This window comes from Chaetodon trifascialis, chromosome 4 (assembly GCF_039877785.1).
Source record: "Chaetodon trifascialis isolate fChaTrf1 chromosome 4, fChaTrf1.hap1, whole genome shotgun sequence".
In the NCBI taxonomy this organism is placed as follows: domain Eukaryota; kingdom Metazoa; phylum Chordata; class Actinopteri; order Chaetodontiformes; family Chaetodontidae; genus Chaetodon; species Chaetodon trifascialis.
The window spans coordinates 29,458,602-29,476,540 of NC_092059.1; the positions used below are offsets into that span (position 1 = coordinate 29,458,602).

General features: G+C 41.2%; 1 protein-coding gene across 6 annotated transcripts in view; it reads left to right on the top strand.

Annotated features, from left to right (window-relative positions):
• ptprfa (protein tyrosine phosphatase receptor type Fa) overlaps positions 1-17,939 on the top strand; it is a 365,864-nt gene that overhangs the window by 329,800 nt on the left and 18,125 nt on the right. For all 6 annotated transcript variants that reach the window (XR_011602126.1, XM_070961026.1, XM_070961028.1 and 3 more), the window contains 3 exons: positions 3,191-3,345; positions 9,674-9,959; positions 11,122-11,300. Coding sequence is in view for 5 of the 6 variants with exons in the window: in XM_070961026.1 (XP_070817127.1) it covers positions 3,191-3,345; positions 9,674-9,959; positions 11,122-11,300 (620 nt within the window). In the remaining variant the exon portion in view is untranslated. The remainder of the gene's footprint in view (positions 1-3,190; positions 3,346-9,673; positions 9,960-11,121; positions 11,301-17,939) is intronic.

Consider the following 17,939-nt stretch of genomic DNA (forward strand, 5'->3'; position numbering starts at 1 on the left):
CAGAGAGCTTTGATGGTTTGTTCTGAAAGAGCACTAAGGCCCCTTTTAGACATACACCTTTTTAATCTGATGTCAATTTGACATGCCTTTGACATGTCTTAGTAAAAACCCTCTTTGCTTTCACATAAAAGTCAACGTGATGATCATACTAGGTTGGACCTGTAATATTTCCATTACACTCTCAACGCATCATAAGTCGGAACCAAATGCTGTCAGATTAATGTAAAGGCTGCAGCAGTATGGTGTAAGATAGCTCCATAATTAAAGTTTCGTATTTGTAAAGTTAACAATTTGTGCGTCAGAAAAGTTGTTTTACACAAAATTCCGCTGTCATATACGTGAGTCTGTGAAATTGGGTTCGGGTTACGAGTGTTTTTATATGAGTATGAGTCTAAAAGCTGTGAGTGCAAAGTCTTGAGAATATGACTCATTTTTCTACGACTACAAAGTCTTCACTGTGGATACGAATTCAAGTTTACGACTCGAAAAGTGCTGAAATGACATCACTGAGGTCACAGTCAAGTCACAGGGGAAAGTAATCGATCGGCGATTCCTCCAACTGCCCATGCGCATGCCCAACAGGCAAACATGCAGGGCAACGCCACCATCCCTGGAGAGACTTGTAAGACTGGTAATGTCAATAATAACATGCATAGCTATTATTGATTTCAAAAAATCAAACCATTTTATACAATATGCATTTCTTGGACTCACATACCTATTGATTTAGCTTGCGAGCTAAAGATATTTACATGCCGATGAAGCTAGCTTAGTGCTATCATTACTGGGTGCCATCCATCCATCCATTTTGTATCCCTTTCGGGGTTGCGGGGGGTGCTGGAGCCTATCCCAGCCGTCAACGGGCGAGAGGCGGGGTACACCCTGGATCGGTTGCCAGTCGATTGCAGGGCACAAACACACACCTAGGGGCAATTTAGAGTCACCAATTAACCTTTTTGGTCTGTGGGAGGAAGCCGGAGTGCGGAGAGAACCCACGCATGCACGGGAAGAATATGCGAACTTCACACAGAAAGGCCCGACTCGGGAATCGAACCGGCGACCTTGTTGCTGTGAGGCATGTGCACAACCTGCTGCGCCACCGTGCAGCCTGTTACTGGGTGCTATCATTCATAATTTTCGACCAGAGCATTAACAATCAAGCCAGATTTGGGATGAATTAACGTGAACCAGTAACTCTGTGTAAAGTTAACACGGAAAGAGGGAGAAGGTTGATATGGAGAAATAAACCCGGACATGATGAACCATCCTGCTTATTGCATGGTTTACGAGTGAAATTATACATTTGAAACAATAAGTTGCTGGTTCACGTTAACTCATCCCAAATCTGGCTTGATTGTTAATGCTCTGGTCGAAAATTACGAGGACAATGCATTTTTTGAGGGGTAACGTTATATGTTTCATAGCTGTTTAGTGCTAACTAATTAGCACTGGCCCACTTCTAATCCCAGTAACGATAGCACTAAGCTAGCTTCATCGGCATGTAAATATCTTTATCTTGCAAGCTAAAGCAATAAGTATGTGAGTTCAACAAATGTATATTGTATAAAATGGTTCGATTTTATGAAGTAAATAATGGCTATGCACGTTATTATTGACGCTACCTGTGCAGGGCTCTCAAGTTTTGAACTGAGTTCAGAGTGAGATTTGGCAGCGGCAGTGAGGGGTGGGGTGGGGACGGGGGTCTGACCTGATAAATGACACATAAATTGGTACAAATAAAAATATTTATTCAATTCAGCATTTCTTAGTGCAAATGTGTGTGTGTGTGTGTGTGTGTGTGTGTGTGTGTGTGTGGGTGGGTGGGTGGGTGTGTGTGTGTGTGTGACCATGTATTTATCACGTTGTGGGGACCCTAACCCAGTCACATTGTGGGGACTGACCTCCCTTATGGGGACAAAATGCAGGTCCCCTTAATGTAAATCATTAAATTTTAGGATGCAGACTGAGGATAGGGTTACGGGTTAGGTAAGGTTAGGTTAGGTACAGGGTTAGGAATAGGCAGATAGTGGTTAGGTTTGGTTAGGGTTAGGGTAAGGCTCCAGGAAATGAATGTAAGTCTATGTAATGTCCCCACAAGTGATATAAACACAACGTGTGTGTGTGTGTGTGTGTGTGTGTGTGTGTGTGTGTGTGTGTGTGTGTGTGTGTGTGTGTGTGTGTGTGTCTTGTGTGTTGCCTTGCATGTTTGCGTCTGGGGCATGCGCATGCACAGTTGGAGGAATCGCCAATCGATTACTTTCCCCTGCGACTTGATTGTGACCTCAGTGACGTCATTTCAGCACTTTTCGAGTCGTACCCGTGAACTTGAATTCGTATCCTCACTGAAGACTTCGTAGTCATAGAAAAATGAGTCGTATTCTCAAGACTTTGCACTCACAGCTTTTAGACTCATACTCATATAAAAACACTCGTAACCTGAACGCAATTTCACAGACTCACGTATATGACAGCGGAATTTTGTGTAAAACAACTTTTCTGACACACAAATTGTTAACTTTACAAATACGAAACTGAAATTATGGAGACGTCTTTTTGACAGCGATCTTACACCATACTGCTGCAGCACAAGGTGAAACATGCAGAGAAAAGCAGTCATCTTTGTCATTATCATAACATTTTTAACACTCTCTCACTTTTTCTCTCTCTCGCTCTCTCTCTGTTTCTTTTTCTGTCATTTCTGAATAAAGCCATCAGGAACATTAGTGTAAAAACCACCTCTGTCTGAATAACAAGAAGCATCACTTTAACAGACAGATGAAGCCAGCAATGTGATGGATTCCCTGTTTGAGAATGGCTTAAGAGTGCTCGAGGAGTGTAAATATGAAAAAAAAATGTGGCTTACTGAAAGTTTCCATGGATTTATTGTAGATTTGATGAAAAATGCTTTGCCACTGATCATGTTATACCTGTGTACAGAATGTTACCATTCATCAAGGGATCTTTATTCATGTTTTTGAGTGGTGCTTAGAATGTATTTGTTATGTATGGTAATTTTAACATGAGAGATTCTCACATTAATCAGTCTGATGATTGATCAGTTAATTATTGCAATGAATTTGTCAATTAACGTTTCTGCTGATGGCTACATAATCAAGTCATGTAATTTTCAGTGTGCTGAATCACATTTTTACAACTGACAAAACTTATGTGTGCATGTTGGTCCGAACAGAATGGTTCAAGTGAGAAAAGAGAGGTTCGACAGTTCCAGTTTATGGCGTGGCCTGACCATGGAGTGCCTGAGTATCCCACCCCAACACTGGCCTTTCTACGCAGAGTCAAGGCCTGTAATCCACCAGACACTGGACCCATGGTGGTCCACTGCAGGTAAACTACCTCTTATATGAATACAAAGGTCTCAGTGTGTCTCAAACAAGGTGTGTGTCAGATCTAGTGTATTCAAACCACATTTCCAGTGGTGTCCATTGTCACATGAAGATGAATTGACGACTAGACACACTGTCATCGCAGGAGATTTTGACTTTGAGCTAAATCTGTGTTCTATGTTATACTTTCTTGGTATCATCTGTCTTGTGTCTTTGAGCACTCAGTGGTTTCATATGTTATGATTAGTGCTGTCAAAAATCATCGTCATTTTTTTATCGTGAGATTAATGCTCTTTGTGACCTAGTGAACTTGTAGTTTTTTATAAGCTGTGGCCACTGCTAGTAACGTTACAATAACTACAGGATCTGGTTGTAAACTGAAAACAAAACAATAGGCACGCCCCACGCACGTGTTTGGTCTTGCCTGCTCGCTAGCTGTGAAAGAGTACCAATTTGTGTTGCTGCCAATGGAATGGAAAGTTTAGTTTCAAAAAGTTGCCAGATGGGTCGACTGACAAGACCAAAGTTATCTGTGTGTATTGTCGGTGTGAAGTGAATTATCACCGCAGCACATCCAGTCTGAAATACCACTTGATGGCCAAACACACAGCGAATGCGAATTCTCCACCACCTCCTTGTCAAAACCAGGCGACAATGGATGGCTTTGGACAGAGGCATATGGATGGTGTTATGTTCAAAGGAAACTTAAGAAAGGAAAGTTTAAGCCATGGTTTAACTGCACTATAGGCTGAGTCCTAGTTTACAATGATGTGCACTTTGTAACTTTATTTTGTATCACCCTGTTTTGATCTCTTAGAAAGGGCTGTTGAAGGGGCTTTTTAACTATGACATTCATGAGATTAATCGCAATTAAATATTTTAATCGATTGACGGCACTAGTTATGATATACATATTGTATATAAACCGTGTAATTTTGCATCACCTTGTGAACCAAACATTGCTCCTGATTTTCTTCAGGGGAAAGCATGCTAAACAAGCACACAATAACTTGCATTTTAATAACCTAAAAATGACACAGATAGAAGCTATAGTCACTTGCAATGACTTGTCTTGGCACTAGCAGTGTCAGTCATTTGTGGGTAAGCCTGTAATGGTAACCGCATTGAATTTTGTATGTCTTTTAAGAGAGTCTGTCCTAACGAGTGTGCCATTATCCATATTCATACAATTCACTGATAAACAAAAACACACAACTCTGGGAGGTAAATCAGGGAGGTTGTGGGATGTAGCCAGGAGGAGAAGGCTATGACAGCAGACTTTTCCACCCATCATCCATATTGAGGTCTTAAGGTACCTATACCTGTACCTAATCTATACATTACCCACAATGATGTAGAAATACTCATACTTTGCATAATTTTTGTTTAATATTATTCACACTAAAGTTATCAAAGTAATTGTATTATTCCAAAAGAAAACAAATCACCTAGAAATGCTTGAAAGTATTATTTGTATATTGCACACAGTGCACTCATGTTTACAAGCCCAACTGGTCTGTGAAGTTTTATACCCACACATCAAAGGCACCAGAGAGGCAAAGATCTGAAAATCTAGTCCAGTTTTCTCAAGGCAGAGTGCTCCTTCCGTGCTGTTTAAGAGAACTTCACATCACACTGTGGAGTAGAGAGGTCAGCTGTGTCACAATCTATCACCCCAGGCCATAATGAAGCACTGAGATAATGAACTGGTATTCAGTACACAACATGTGTCACAAATGGTACAAATGTTCTTTGTTCTGAATATTTAAAAGTTAAAGTTTAGCTAAATAGATAGATAGATAGATAGATAGATAGATAGATAGATAGATAGATAGATAGATAGATAGATAGATAGATAGATAGGCACAGGAGTCAAATGTACTTTTTCATATACAGTGGACACTATTGACGCAAGTGACAAGTGTGGGACAATGGTATAGAGTGGCCTGCAATGTGAGTGTTTTTATTCTGTTTACCTGTGCAAGCCACATCAAAGACAATAACGTTTTTCTTATTCTGAAACATTGTGTAAAGGTGTGTTCAGACTAGCAAAGCAAATTTTCACCTCACCCTGAGACTGCTGGACTGCTGGAGTGTTTTTGTTGTTTGTTTTTGTTTTTACCCAATATGTCGCAATTTGCGCTCAAACAGTCAATTCGTACATGTGTACAGACATCAGCTGTTCATTGCTATTGCAAATCCAAAAACAAAGGAGAAATACAAAAAATAAAATGAGAACAAAATTAACTAATGAAACAGGAGGTAACAGAAAACGTGGGGAAGAGACCAATGCAGAAAGTAAAACAAAACATGACACATGGGGAGAGTGAACTTTCAAAATAACACAGGAAAGAGACCACAAGCAACTCCCAGGGCCATGACAGTTGCATCTTCGCACTGACATTACATGCAATCCCTATCTAATATTTGCCCTACGCTCAGTCTGAACACACCTTATTAGTAACAAGCATCATAGTAACAGGACAGGAGAGTTGGCAAACTGTAGAGCAATATCTATCCAGATTCAAAGGTTGCCAACATTAGGCACAGTAAATTGCTGTTCAGGGCGGCACGGTGGAGCAGCAGGTAGTGCACATGCCTCACATCATGAAGGTCGCCAGTTCGATCCCCGGGTCACCGTGAAGTTTGCATGTTCTTCCTGTGCATGCGTGGGTTCTCTCCGGGCACACAGACCAAAAACATGCTCATTAGGTTAATTGGTGACTGTAAAATTGCCCGTAGGTGTGAGTGTGAGTGGGTGTTTGTCTATATATGTTGCCCTGCGACCGACTGGTGACCGGTTCAGTCTTGATTTAACAAACTCCCATTCAAACAAAATATGTGAGTAACTCAAGATTATATGGCATTTTGTTGTGCCATAACTCAACATGTAATACAATAAGAGCAGGTTAATGGTTAAAAACAGAAAGTAAGTCTTGTGCATCATCTTGGTCTGCACCATTTTTTTGGCAAAAAAGGGGATACGACTTTCACTTCTAAATATATTGTAATGTCCTGCTATGGACTGATATGATGAAACACCAGCAAAGAAGATTTTCTTGCAATTCATTGCATTCATTGGGCTGAACTTTCCGCAACCATTCCATACAGAAAGCCATCAAAACAGTCCCTGACACCTGGCACCACAACAACATAAAGAAAACAGTGATCTCCTCCTCTCCTCTCCTTCCGGTCCTTCTCACCAACCACAGTAACACTCAGTTCTCTTTACACTGCTGTGTAATAATTAACAACATTAATAAATGTAAAGATCTCCCCTGACTGGCAGCAAAAATAATCACATAACATCTGAACATTTTTGCTACACTATATAGCCTTAGAAGTAGAATTCATGAGGTTGCTTAATTATGAGAATTTACACATACTCACCATTTTAGAAACAGGTTTAGATATATTATTGGGTGGTAATGAAATTGTAGTGTCAAGTTACTGCATTCAAGGAAAGATAGATATAGCTATGGCAGCGGTGTTGAGAGACAGCTTCATGAATTCATTAATTGAGGTGCTGTAGATGGAGATTCATTGGCCTCATAGCATCTGCTTTACTGCCAAAAGCAGATGTTCAGTATTTGGGGAATATGCTTAATACAGTATTCCACATCACACTTGTGTAAGGCTGAATATTGGACCAGAATTTGCTTCCAAACTATTTGTAATGTCACAGATTATGTTCATAGGCCCACCTCTTCAAATCAGATTTTCAGTTAGCACAGAGAAAGTTTACATTTTCAGCAATGAATGTGAAAACAGCCTTCTTGTGTTAAAGTCCACACATACATCATTCTACACAGTGATGCTCAAACATTCAACTGTAGGAACAAAAATATTGGGTCACTACTTGATGTAAAACCACGTGTATGGACAGTCGTGATGATTTTCTTTCCCACCACTGTACACTTTACAGTTTCACCTGTCAAGTCCTCATGTACTGTCAGCATCTGAGCTCTGCTTCCAAAAACCAGTTTTTTCTTCGGCTAATGGGGGTGCAGCAGGGGGCCTATGTCTTAGAGAGCTACACCTATACCCATACAATCTGGACTTACAACACCTAACTAATGTTCTGTTTCATATCGAGTCCGCCCTCTAAGAGCTGTTGCTACTGGATTAACCGCGAAGCTGATATTATCAGTACCCACTGTGACACCAAGGCCCACAAGCAGTTAACATACATGAGTTCACAACCCCATAAATGCGAAGTGTAATAAGACTGGACTCACTGGCTGTCAGGGGCGGAACTATGGGTGGCGCCCAATCAGAAATTCAAATTAAAAAAAATTTAAATAATCCGATTTTCACAGTTAAATATCCCATATTATGAAAAACTCACTTGTTTGGGTCTCTGGTGCTGCCACACGTACACGAAGTGTGAAATAAGACCATCCGCGCTTTTCTGAGTGAGATCTCTGTAAGCACCCTGCCTACAGCTTCCACACTAGCCATTTGAATTCGGCGCTCCCGATGTCTCTCCACCCAGCGCCACCTTCTCACAGATCCGCTGTTAGGTTACCGAAAGCACTGTGGTATGAATCATGTCCAGGCGTTGTTCTGTTATTGGTTGTAAAGACGAGCACAAATCGGCTCCCAGCCGCAGAGGACAGAAGAGCACCGTGGACTGAATTCATTTTTGAAGGCAAGGAGGTGCGTGCCATGAACTCTTTTTGGAGTTTAAAATATAGATATTCATTAAAGGTGCATAAACTGCGTTCACATGTGTTTCCTCCACTCCAGCCATCCACTTCGTTTGAAGTGGATGGAAGGATTGCTCTTCCTTCCTGCAAACTCCATTTAAACTGCATGTTTAACAGCCCAGTTTAAAAAAAAAAAAAACAATAATATTCGGGGATTAATCCCCAAACCCCCTATTAGGTAGGTGCTGATTAACACATCTGAACACTTTCTATCATAACACAGCAGTGATGTGTCGGTTGCAAACGAGCCGCTCTTTGAAGTGAACGAAGAGCCAGCAATGGAGCCAGAGCACGGGCTGCTTTGGCCTTTATTTTTGTTTTGTTCTCAACTTTTTTTCTGTTTAAGCCGCACATCAACTACTTGATGTGTGGTGGCTTCATTGTGTAGGTGCGCGCACACACACACAGCACACACATACACACACAGAGAGCCGCAACAGACAAAAAGGTGAGAAAATGAGTGACCGCAGGAAATGCAGTAAAATTTGATATAAAGTATGTTTTGTACATTAGTAATTAATTTTACACATTATTTTACATTACTTTATAAATAAATTTAAGCAACAAAAAATCTGAGGAGCCACTTGGGAGTCGTGAGAACCAGCTCTCTTAAAAGAGTGGGAATTCCCATCACTGTAACATAGGCCTTATCAATTTTGGCAAAGTGGTGATCAGGCCCACCCAGACTTAATCCACGCCCACCCATCTGTCACGTTCTGCGTCCTCCACTGCTGGCTGTGCCACGGATGTCAGTCCTGTGTGGAAAAAAGGGGCCGAGTGATATTACACATGGGACATGGATTACGTAGCAAATTGGTTCCAATGCAACCCACTACCCCCAACCCCCAAGTACATCATCTTCCATCTAGCATGTTTAAAACTTAACAAGTCAAGAAGGACCCAGACACATTGTGCAAACAGAAACCAATGAAAGGGCATGAGGTACCCCATGATGCCTCTTTGCAGATTTCTGTCACTGCCATCCCTCTAAGGAGGTCTGTGGATCATCTGTTGACATAACCTGCAGCCACTTCACAGCGCTCATTGCTACAGGGTGAAACAATTTCTTATAAATTACTACCAAAGAGGAGGGCTGTCTCTAAGAAGCCAGTGCTGGCCATGGCCGTCCATGGCCGTCCATGGCCGTCTCCCAGATGATGAGTCCTGAATAGTCCTTTGGAGGCCAGCAGAAAAGACAGTGTCTCTAAATGTAACTTTCAACCAGTTAATGTTGAATTGGAACATAAACCTCTAAAGATCTTTAAATAATGAAAAACCAGAAAAACTAGATAAACTGGTCCCATCGAGGTATAATTAGCCTCTGGCCACATTTCATTTCATATTTTAGGATATAGATACCTCGATAGACTGAGACTGTTAGTGTTGTTTTGTTTTGTTCTACAGTAGATCTAATATGTTCCGTATATGCATGGTTTTGAATTGACTTCATTTTTAATGACACATTTACACTGAGGTATAAGTGCAAACATTGTTGACTGTATGGATTTTATTTGAATATGACCCCCAGAAAACTAGTTGTTGCCAAGGCTGCAACAAATGGGGATCCTAAAAAACAATAAACAATGGTGTCAACATTGTTTTCTCTTTGTACTCCGTCAGTGCTGGTGTGGGCCGGACCGGCTGCTTCATTGTGATTGAAGCCATGCTGGAGAGGATGAAACATGAGAAGTCGGTCGACATTTATGGTCATGTGACGTGTATGCGAGCCCAGAGGAACTATATGGTGCAGACAGAGGATCAGTACATATTCATTCATGAGGCCCTGCTGGAAGCTGCGGCATGTGGCAACACAGAGGTCCCTGCCCGAAACCTGTATGCCCACATCCAGAAGCTCACCCAGATCCCTCCTGGAGAGACTGTCACCGCCATGGAACTGGAGTTCAAGGTAGGTGCCTTTTGCTTTGTGATGGTTTGTTTGTTTGTTTTTCTTGTTATTGTTGTTTTTTGTTTGTTGTTGTTGTTTTTTTTGAGTGCATGGTGAGTTTGTAAAGCTTCATATTCTAGGGGCACATGTGTGTGTGTGTGTGTGTGTGTGTGTGTGTGTGTAAATGCAATAATAGTGGCTGGAGTGCCCCTTGCCATGGGAGCTAGGGAAAGGGAAGGATTTTCATCCTCGGCCTGTGTAACAAAGATGAATTTTTCAGAGGAGGAGTGGTGACAGCTTAACTTCTGAGCCTCAGATGACAAGCTGAAGGAGAGGCAGAGTCATAGAGTGAAGGAGAGAGGCCAGGAGCAACATGTCTGTCAGCCTAAAGATAAGGCCCTACAGGGTTGGTGGTCTTACATTGGATGAGCTGCAGCACTGCAACATCCTTAACTGCTCACTCCACATGTGATTTAACCAGGCCGATCCTTTATGTTTTTTGTTTTTGTTTTGTTTTGTTTTTTTTTGGGGGGGGGGGGGCACAACAAAGCCCAAATTACGCTGCTTGTTCAAACAAGCAGGGTGGACATGCAATATCTGGACCGAGCATTATTATGCTTTGATCTTCAGCTCACTGCAAATTTCTCTCACAAGCACTTTTGAAATTGACATTTGGACGGGCAGTGCAGAAGAATCACGTTAGGGCCTGTCAGCAAAGATAGCCCCCCCCCCCCCCCCCCCCAAAAAAAGAAAAGAAAAAAAAAAAGAAGAAATTGGGATTGGGGTGTCACTTTCAAAAGTTTTATTCTCCTTGGTTTAATGTGCATTGACACAGGCCGCGCTACTTCGGCTCATAGTAAATTTGTATAATTTTGTTTTAACTTTTCAACATCTTCAGGATGAGTTTTAACACGCATCCATCAGGCTTTTATTTGAAGTCAGAGAACAAAGAGGGTCAGCTCAAAGTGCATCATTTTCATGCATCAATAAGAGTGTTAGCTCACTGTGCCCTTGTTCACACACCACATTCCACCAAGACTGTATTAGCACTTTAAAAGACCCGAGGCAGACAGTGTAGACAGTGGGTGTAGTTGTGAAGCTGCAGTGAGTGCAGTCACCTCTGGGCTGAGGATTGGATGTCTGAGGAGCATCACAGACACACGTTTTTTCTCTGTCTCTGCAGAAACTGGCCAACTCTAAAGCACATACCTCAAGATTCATCAGTGCCAACCTGCCGTGTAACAAATTCAAGAACCGCCTGGTGAACATCATGCCTTTCGAGTCTACCCGTGTCTGCCTGCTGCCAATCAGAGGGGTGGAGGGCTCTGATTACATCAATGCCAGCTTCATTGATGGATATAGGTGAGTACATAGAAATAATTTCACTGCAGATTGTGAAACACACAGACACAGAAAGAGGAGGGTATTCTGTAAAAGCCTAGAGATGGCAGAACTACTACAAAACAGGATCTGTTCAGCAGCTGCACCAGTGGAGGTGGACCTTTTCTCAGCATCTGACAGCAGTAAATTACAGGCTGACATGGAATCCACTGTTTCACTCCCTGCTATCCCTTTGTTGTGGCAGTTGTCAAAACAAATTGGTCTCATTGGCAAGTCAGTTAATTCTCTCCTGTGTTTTTCCCTCTTGGAAATGGATAGCCTGTTTGAGATAGGTGACATGCCAGAGAAATGAACTCATTACTCCAATATTTCAGTGGCATTGCTCCTGTCTTTGTCCCCAAGACTTTTTCACTCATGGGCCACAGGTTATAGACATCAGTTTCTGCCTTTGTACAGAGTGAAATACTGGCTTCTTTTTTTTACATTCAATAATAATTATAATATTTACTATTTAATGAGTAAAAACACCTTACCGCATTACCACAGCTCAATTTAGTACACTTCATGGAAGTACATTTTGTCGTACATACTTTTGTACACTCTCAGCTTATTTCAACATACCACAGTAAAAATATGCATTTTTCCCCAACAAATGCTGCAGGCTGGATCATTCATGTACAGTGTTCCCAGGTCCATCTACTTCTGAGCCTTTCCAGGATGCCCCTTTCATAACCAATCATGACACTATCACCTGTTACCAATGAACCTGTTTACCTGTGGAATGTTCCAAACAGGTGTTTTTGGAGCACCCCATAACTTTCCCAGTCTTTTGTTGCTCCTGTCCCAATTTGTTTGAAATTTGTTGCTGGCATCAAATTCTGAATAAGGATATGTTTACAAAAATCAATGAGGTCAAACATTAAATATATTGTCCTTGTACTGTTTTTAGTTGAGTGTATGTTTTTGAATCTGGGTTTGATTTCAGTTTTACATAAATGCAACTGGACATACTTGCTGGACCTTTAAGGACTAGTTCAACATTTTAGCCTTTTTCACTCCGTATCAGTGCAATGAGAAGATAGATATCAATCTCATACCTATGATTTAAGTTTGAAGCTGGAATCAGGATGTGGTTAGCCTAGCTTAGCATAAAGAGTGGCACTGTCAAAAGCTCAAAAATGAGCTTATTGCTTGCTTATTAATTAACGTATCTTGTTTTGTTTTGTTTTGTTTTGTTTTGTTTTTTCTTTTTTGGGTGGGGGGGATTAACACATACGTATGGAAATTGCAGTTGTTTATAGTTGTTTCCAAGGAACCACTCAAATGTCTAGTGAAAAGCCAACATCACTGAGTATGGGGATAATGGCACACTCTCTGTCCTGCAGGGCATTCACAGTGATGCACTCAGTTATTCAGAAGTGACAGAAACAGTTGGGTAATGAACAAGAAACAGACAGCTTGAAAGAGTAGTTCTCACCTCCACACAACCAACCAAATACAGTGTGAAGTGTGTGTGAATATCCAATTGTCAGTTTCAGAAAGTTACAGAAATTGCTGGACACAGTCCCCCAATCCCGACACTGGGTGTGAGGGTAGGGGGTTTCTGAAACTCTTTGACCATGTGGCAGAAGCATACTGGCAGCTTCACTGGCTGTTGTTCACCAAGAAATTGTTTCACCATATACTTCTCTCTAAAACCACAGTTTCTGTTGGTGTTATTTCCTTGTGTTTTTTCAATGGTGGATTGTTAATAGGATTCATTCATTTTTGGTTTGGCTCTGCACATGGGACTTGTTAAAAAAGATAACAGTAGACTGTAGAATATCACCAAACCAGACCAGTAAATCTATCAGTCAACACAAACACTGAGAGAGGCAATACTATATAATGACAACAAATACAGGTACAAATACAAGTAGCAACATTTGAGTGCAGCCAGCTGTTGCTAATGTTGCACTGAACCTGGACTGTCTCTGGCTTTCTATGAAGCGAATCTTCAAGGTTTAATGGTCTTATAAAGCAAATGATCATGTAGATCGCTCTGGTGACACAACCCTACATACAGTATTAGATGCCCTCACAGATGTTGTCACAGGCCTCTCAGATAATCATATATTGTAAGAAAGTGCATGTAGACAGTAAATACTTTCTAGTGCACTTGCTGAGTAAAGCATAGGATGGTAAATCTTGAATTTTAGTTTAGTTATTTTCTTTCTGTCTTTTTGGTATTTGGACTCCATTCCTGTTTTCGTTGGATCTTTGTTTGCTTTATGGATATTTGCTTTGGTTTTGACTCTCACCAGACTCACCTGCCCGTAAGTCCTCGGTTGCTTTATTTTATAATAAATTATTTGAACTGCATCCACCCTGCCTTTTGTTTGGTCTGCATTTTAGCTTCACTTAATGTTTTTCCCTGAACTCCATTACCACAGAATCAGGACTTCCCATTTTACTTGCAGCAAGGGTGGATGTATTTTCTTCCTGTCTGTCAGCACCTAATAAAGTCCCCTGGGCCCCCCCACCTAAGGGAGGGCAGGAAAGGAAGCAGGGGTGTCCTGTAATTCCTCTCTAATTCCTGTTGCAGCAATTAAGAGTGGAATGAGATATAGTGAGCTCCAGCTCCTCTCTGAGCTCAACCTTTAAAGCACACTGTGTGGATTAGGATGGATTAAGGTGAGGGGATAGACATGACTATGATGATTATTAGAGGTGTCCAGTGACCTCTAGTGTATCAGCTGTAGTCATTCACCTCTGCTTGTCCATGGTGATGAAAGATACAAAGTCAGACAGCAGGCTTACACTAGAATGTGATTATTTCTGCTTTAGAGAAGTTTCAAATAGGATGGACCCCTCTTAAACCATTATCCTTTTATAGCATGATGTTGTGGTTCCCTAGAATAACCTATTACCTGTGTAACTGTTGGTTGTAAGAGTACTAATATTAAAGGAAACAAAAAACTAGCTATTGTGGGCTGCACGGTGCGCAGCAGGTAGTGCATGTGCCTCACAGCAAGAAGGTTGCAGGTTCGATTCCCGGGTCGGGCCTTTCTGTGTGAAGTTTGCATGTTCTTCCTGTGCATGCGTGGGTTCTCTCCGGGCACTCTGGCTTCCTCCCACAGACCAAAAACATGCTCATTAGGTTGATTGGTGACTCTAAATTGCCCCTAGGTGTGAGTGAGTGTGAGCGTGAATGGTGTGTGTATGTGCCCTGCGATCGGCTGGTGACCGGTCCAGGGTGTACCCGTTGACAGCCGAGATAGGCTCTGGCCCCCCCGCGACCCCGAAAGGGTTAAGCGGCATAGGAAATGGATGGATGGAACTAACTATTATCTGTAACAACTTGCATCTTATTTTTGTTGGTTCAGCCATCATTTCTATCACATATCAATTTATCCAGATTATCTATACCGTTATTTTGAGTACAGTCGGTCAATATTGAAGCAAGAAGACCAAATTATGATTAACCTGCAAAATATGCTGGAAAAGAAGCCAAATGACTCTTGCTTCTCTAGAGGGAGAGCCTTTTACATGTGCATGACCAGGAGCCCATTATCTCATAATTGCTCCAAACCCATCAGACTGGAATTATAGATCCAAGATTTCAGCAGGATGGAAATGCATTTGTATGTTAACTGGATCCACACAGCCATTGGTTGTGAGTAGAATGTGTTTTTTCGACCCCTCACTAGAAAAATATAGCGTACCATGCAATATGCCAATTTAAAACATTTAAATTAGAGGGGGTGTTTTTGCTCAATCCCAGATCCTTATGTGACACCAGATGAACATGGCTACCCACACAGTCAGCAGTAAACACAGGTATTCTGTGTTTTTCTTGTCATCAATAAATCCCATGTGCAAACCCAAACCAACAATGAATTGATTCTACTTACAAGTACTGCATGTTTATCAAAGCCTCATATTTTTTTGTTCTCCTGCTGTACTGTATAGAGCTCTATATAGAGCACTGCTGTCCAAACACTATTGAGAACACATCAGTGAGCCACACTGGTGACTGTGGCTCAGGAGTGGGTTGTCCACTAATTGCTGGCTTGATGCTGGTTCCTCCTGACCACATGCTGAAGTGTCCTTGACCAATACATTGCACACCAAGTTGGTCTCAATGGACAGGCACATGCCTTGCATGGCAGTTCTGTCACCATCAGTGTGTGAAAGGCTGAAGGTAAATTGTAAGGGGCTTTTTCCATTAAGATAGAATAGCACTATATAAGAGCAGTCCATTTAGTGTTGCTCTGTTCCTTCATTACCATGAACACACACTGTTGTTTATTTTAACTCAATCCCACATACACCTCCCTGCAACTTGAAATGCTCACTAGAGTACCAACTGTTGATTAATCTGCCACTATCGTCCCCAGTAAATGTACCATTTCCTCTGGCCACAGAAAGGAGTAGAGTCAAGAAGTACTGAGAAATGGACTAACATTGTTACTTTTTTTGGTATTTTCACATTATTTGTTCAAAATAAGAAAAATGTGGCCTGCCATACTTCTGAGTTTGATTTTTAGTATGACACGTCTTATTATTTTTCACTAGTATTATTCATCATATTGTGACATTAGTTGCTTCAGACTGTTTAAAATTATGGGTGCTCATTTGTTTGTTTGAATGTGCAGAGGTCCAGAGGACCAATAATCCAATTCTCATACAACCTCATACATCTGACTTTAAATAAACTCAGCGAAACATCCACAATCAGCTGCATTTGTTTAAGTTTCCTCTAATCATTCAGCAGCAGTGAAGCACAGCAGCTTGCACCATATTGTTTACTAGGTGCATATGTGGTTGTTGTGTTATGAAGTATTCAAATAATTGTATGGACAAAAAACAACAGTGCTCCCACACTGATGTGTACTACAGACTCAGTACATGTGATGCACTGGCACTCTGGCACACAAGCTCGAGAGAATCCCCACCCCCAGCACCTCATGCATGCTTCAACACTGCCCTCCAGTGGATCGCCTAGAGCCTGACTGAGCAGCTGGGAAGGCATCTGCTATGTTAACAGTGCTGTTAAAAAGGGTCTGTGTTCAAGCAAAACAATTTAAATATCAGTGCACACATTGGCAATGGCTGACTCATCAAATTTACTTCAAGGGGGTGTGTTAATTTAATACCTGAGAGATTCATTTAACAGTTGTGCATTGTCCTTGCCTGGAACTAGAAGTTAATGAAGGAATGTTGTGATGGGTAAATCTAGCTAAACTATCCATCCATCCATTTTCTATGCCGCTTATCCCTTTCGGGGTCGCGGGGGGGCCGGAGCCTATCTCGGCTGTCAATGGGCGAGAGGCGGGGTACACCCTGGACCGGTCGCCAGCCGATCGCAGGGCACATATACACACCATTCACACTCACACTCACACCAAGTGTGAGGGGCAATTTAGAGTCACCAATCAACCTAATGAGCATGTTTTTGGTCTGTGGGAGGAAGCCGGAGTACCCGGAGAGAACCCACACATGCACGGGAAGAACATGCAAACTTCACACAGAAAGGCCCGACCCGGGAATCGAACCTGCGACCTTCTTGCTGTGAGGCACGCGCACTACCTGCTGCCACACCGTGCAGCCCTAGCTAAACTATTTAAATTTAAAAAAGGATATTTATATTATAAATTTATATTTTTTCAGTATTATTGCGGGCAAGTGCATCAACAGACCCAGAATCACTGTGTGTCAGTTGCTTTTTGAGATTTTGGTTAATTTCAGATTTACTAGGGCATATGCACCACTCAAGTACATTATCAAGTTACATGGCAAGGACCTTAAAGACCTTCCCTGTAGAGTTTTTTGACTTCTAGAAGCACAATGAAGCTGTTTTTCTTCAGTCCTTTCTTCAGTGTTGTGATTATCTGCATGAGGGCAGTGTATTGCTGCCAATAGTTTCACAGTATTTATCAACAAGTGGCAGCAACACACCAAGCTATACTGCAATGTGCCAGTAAAGTCAGACAAGATGACTGCAAGCAAGTAAACATGGATGTAAAAAATACTGGATAAAAAATTGTCTTTTCAAATGTTATATTGATTTGTTAATGAAGAAAACTCCAACTGTTTTTTTTTTCACTTGTTGTTGTTGTTGTTGTTGTAAGGATGACTGTGTCTATACCTACGGTGGTGATGGTAGTGGTGGTGGTGATAATACAGTGATAATTACTGTTGTCATTACTATCGTTATTGTTATTATTGTTATTAACATTGTTATTAATACTATTCTAGTAAGTATTTCGGTCATTATGGTATATGCAATGGTTATCGCTGCTATTGTTACTGTTACCACTACTACCTTTATTAACGTCAGCATCACTATTGTCCCTCCTCCGTTATTTTTATTAGTATTATTATTAGTAGTATTTAGAATTAATATTTATTATTATTAATTGCTACTACTATGGTTGCTGTAAATGTTATTAATGTTATTCCTACTATTTACATTTCCAGTACTACTATCACTGCTCAACTCCTAATATTTTACTCTAAATGTTTACTCAATCGTGTCATGATAAATATGACGTGTTGACAGTGTTGAAAATGGCATTGTAATGATAATAATAATATTGACCTGATAAACTACTTACTTATAAGATATCTACAATCAGTATATATCCTTAGTTGTTATTATTGTTCATACCAAATTAT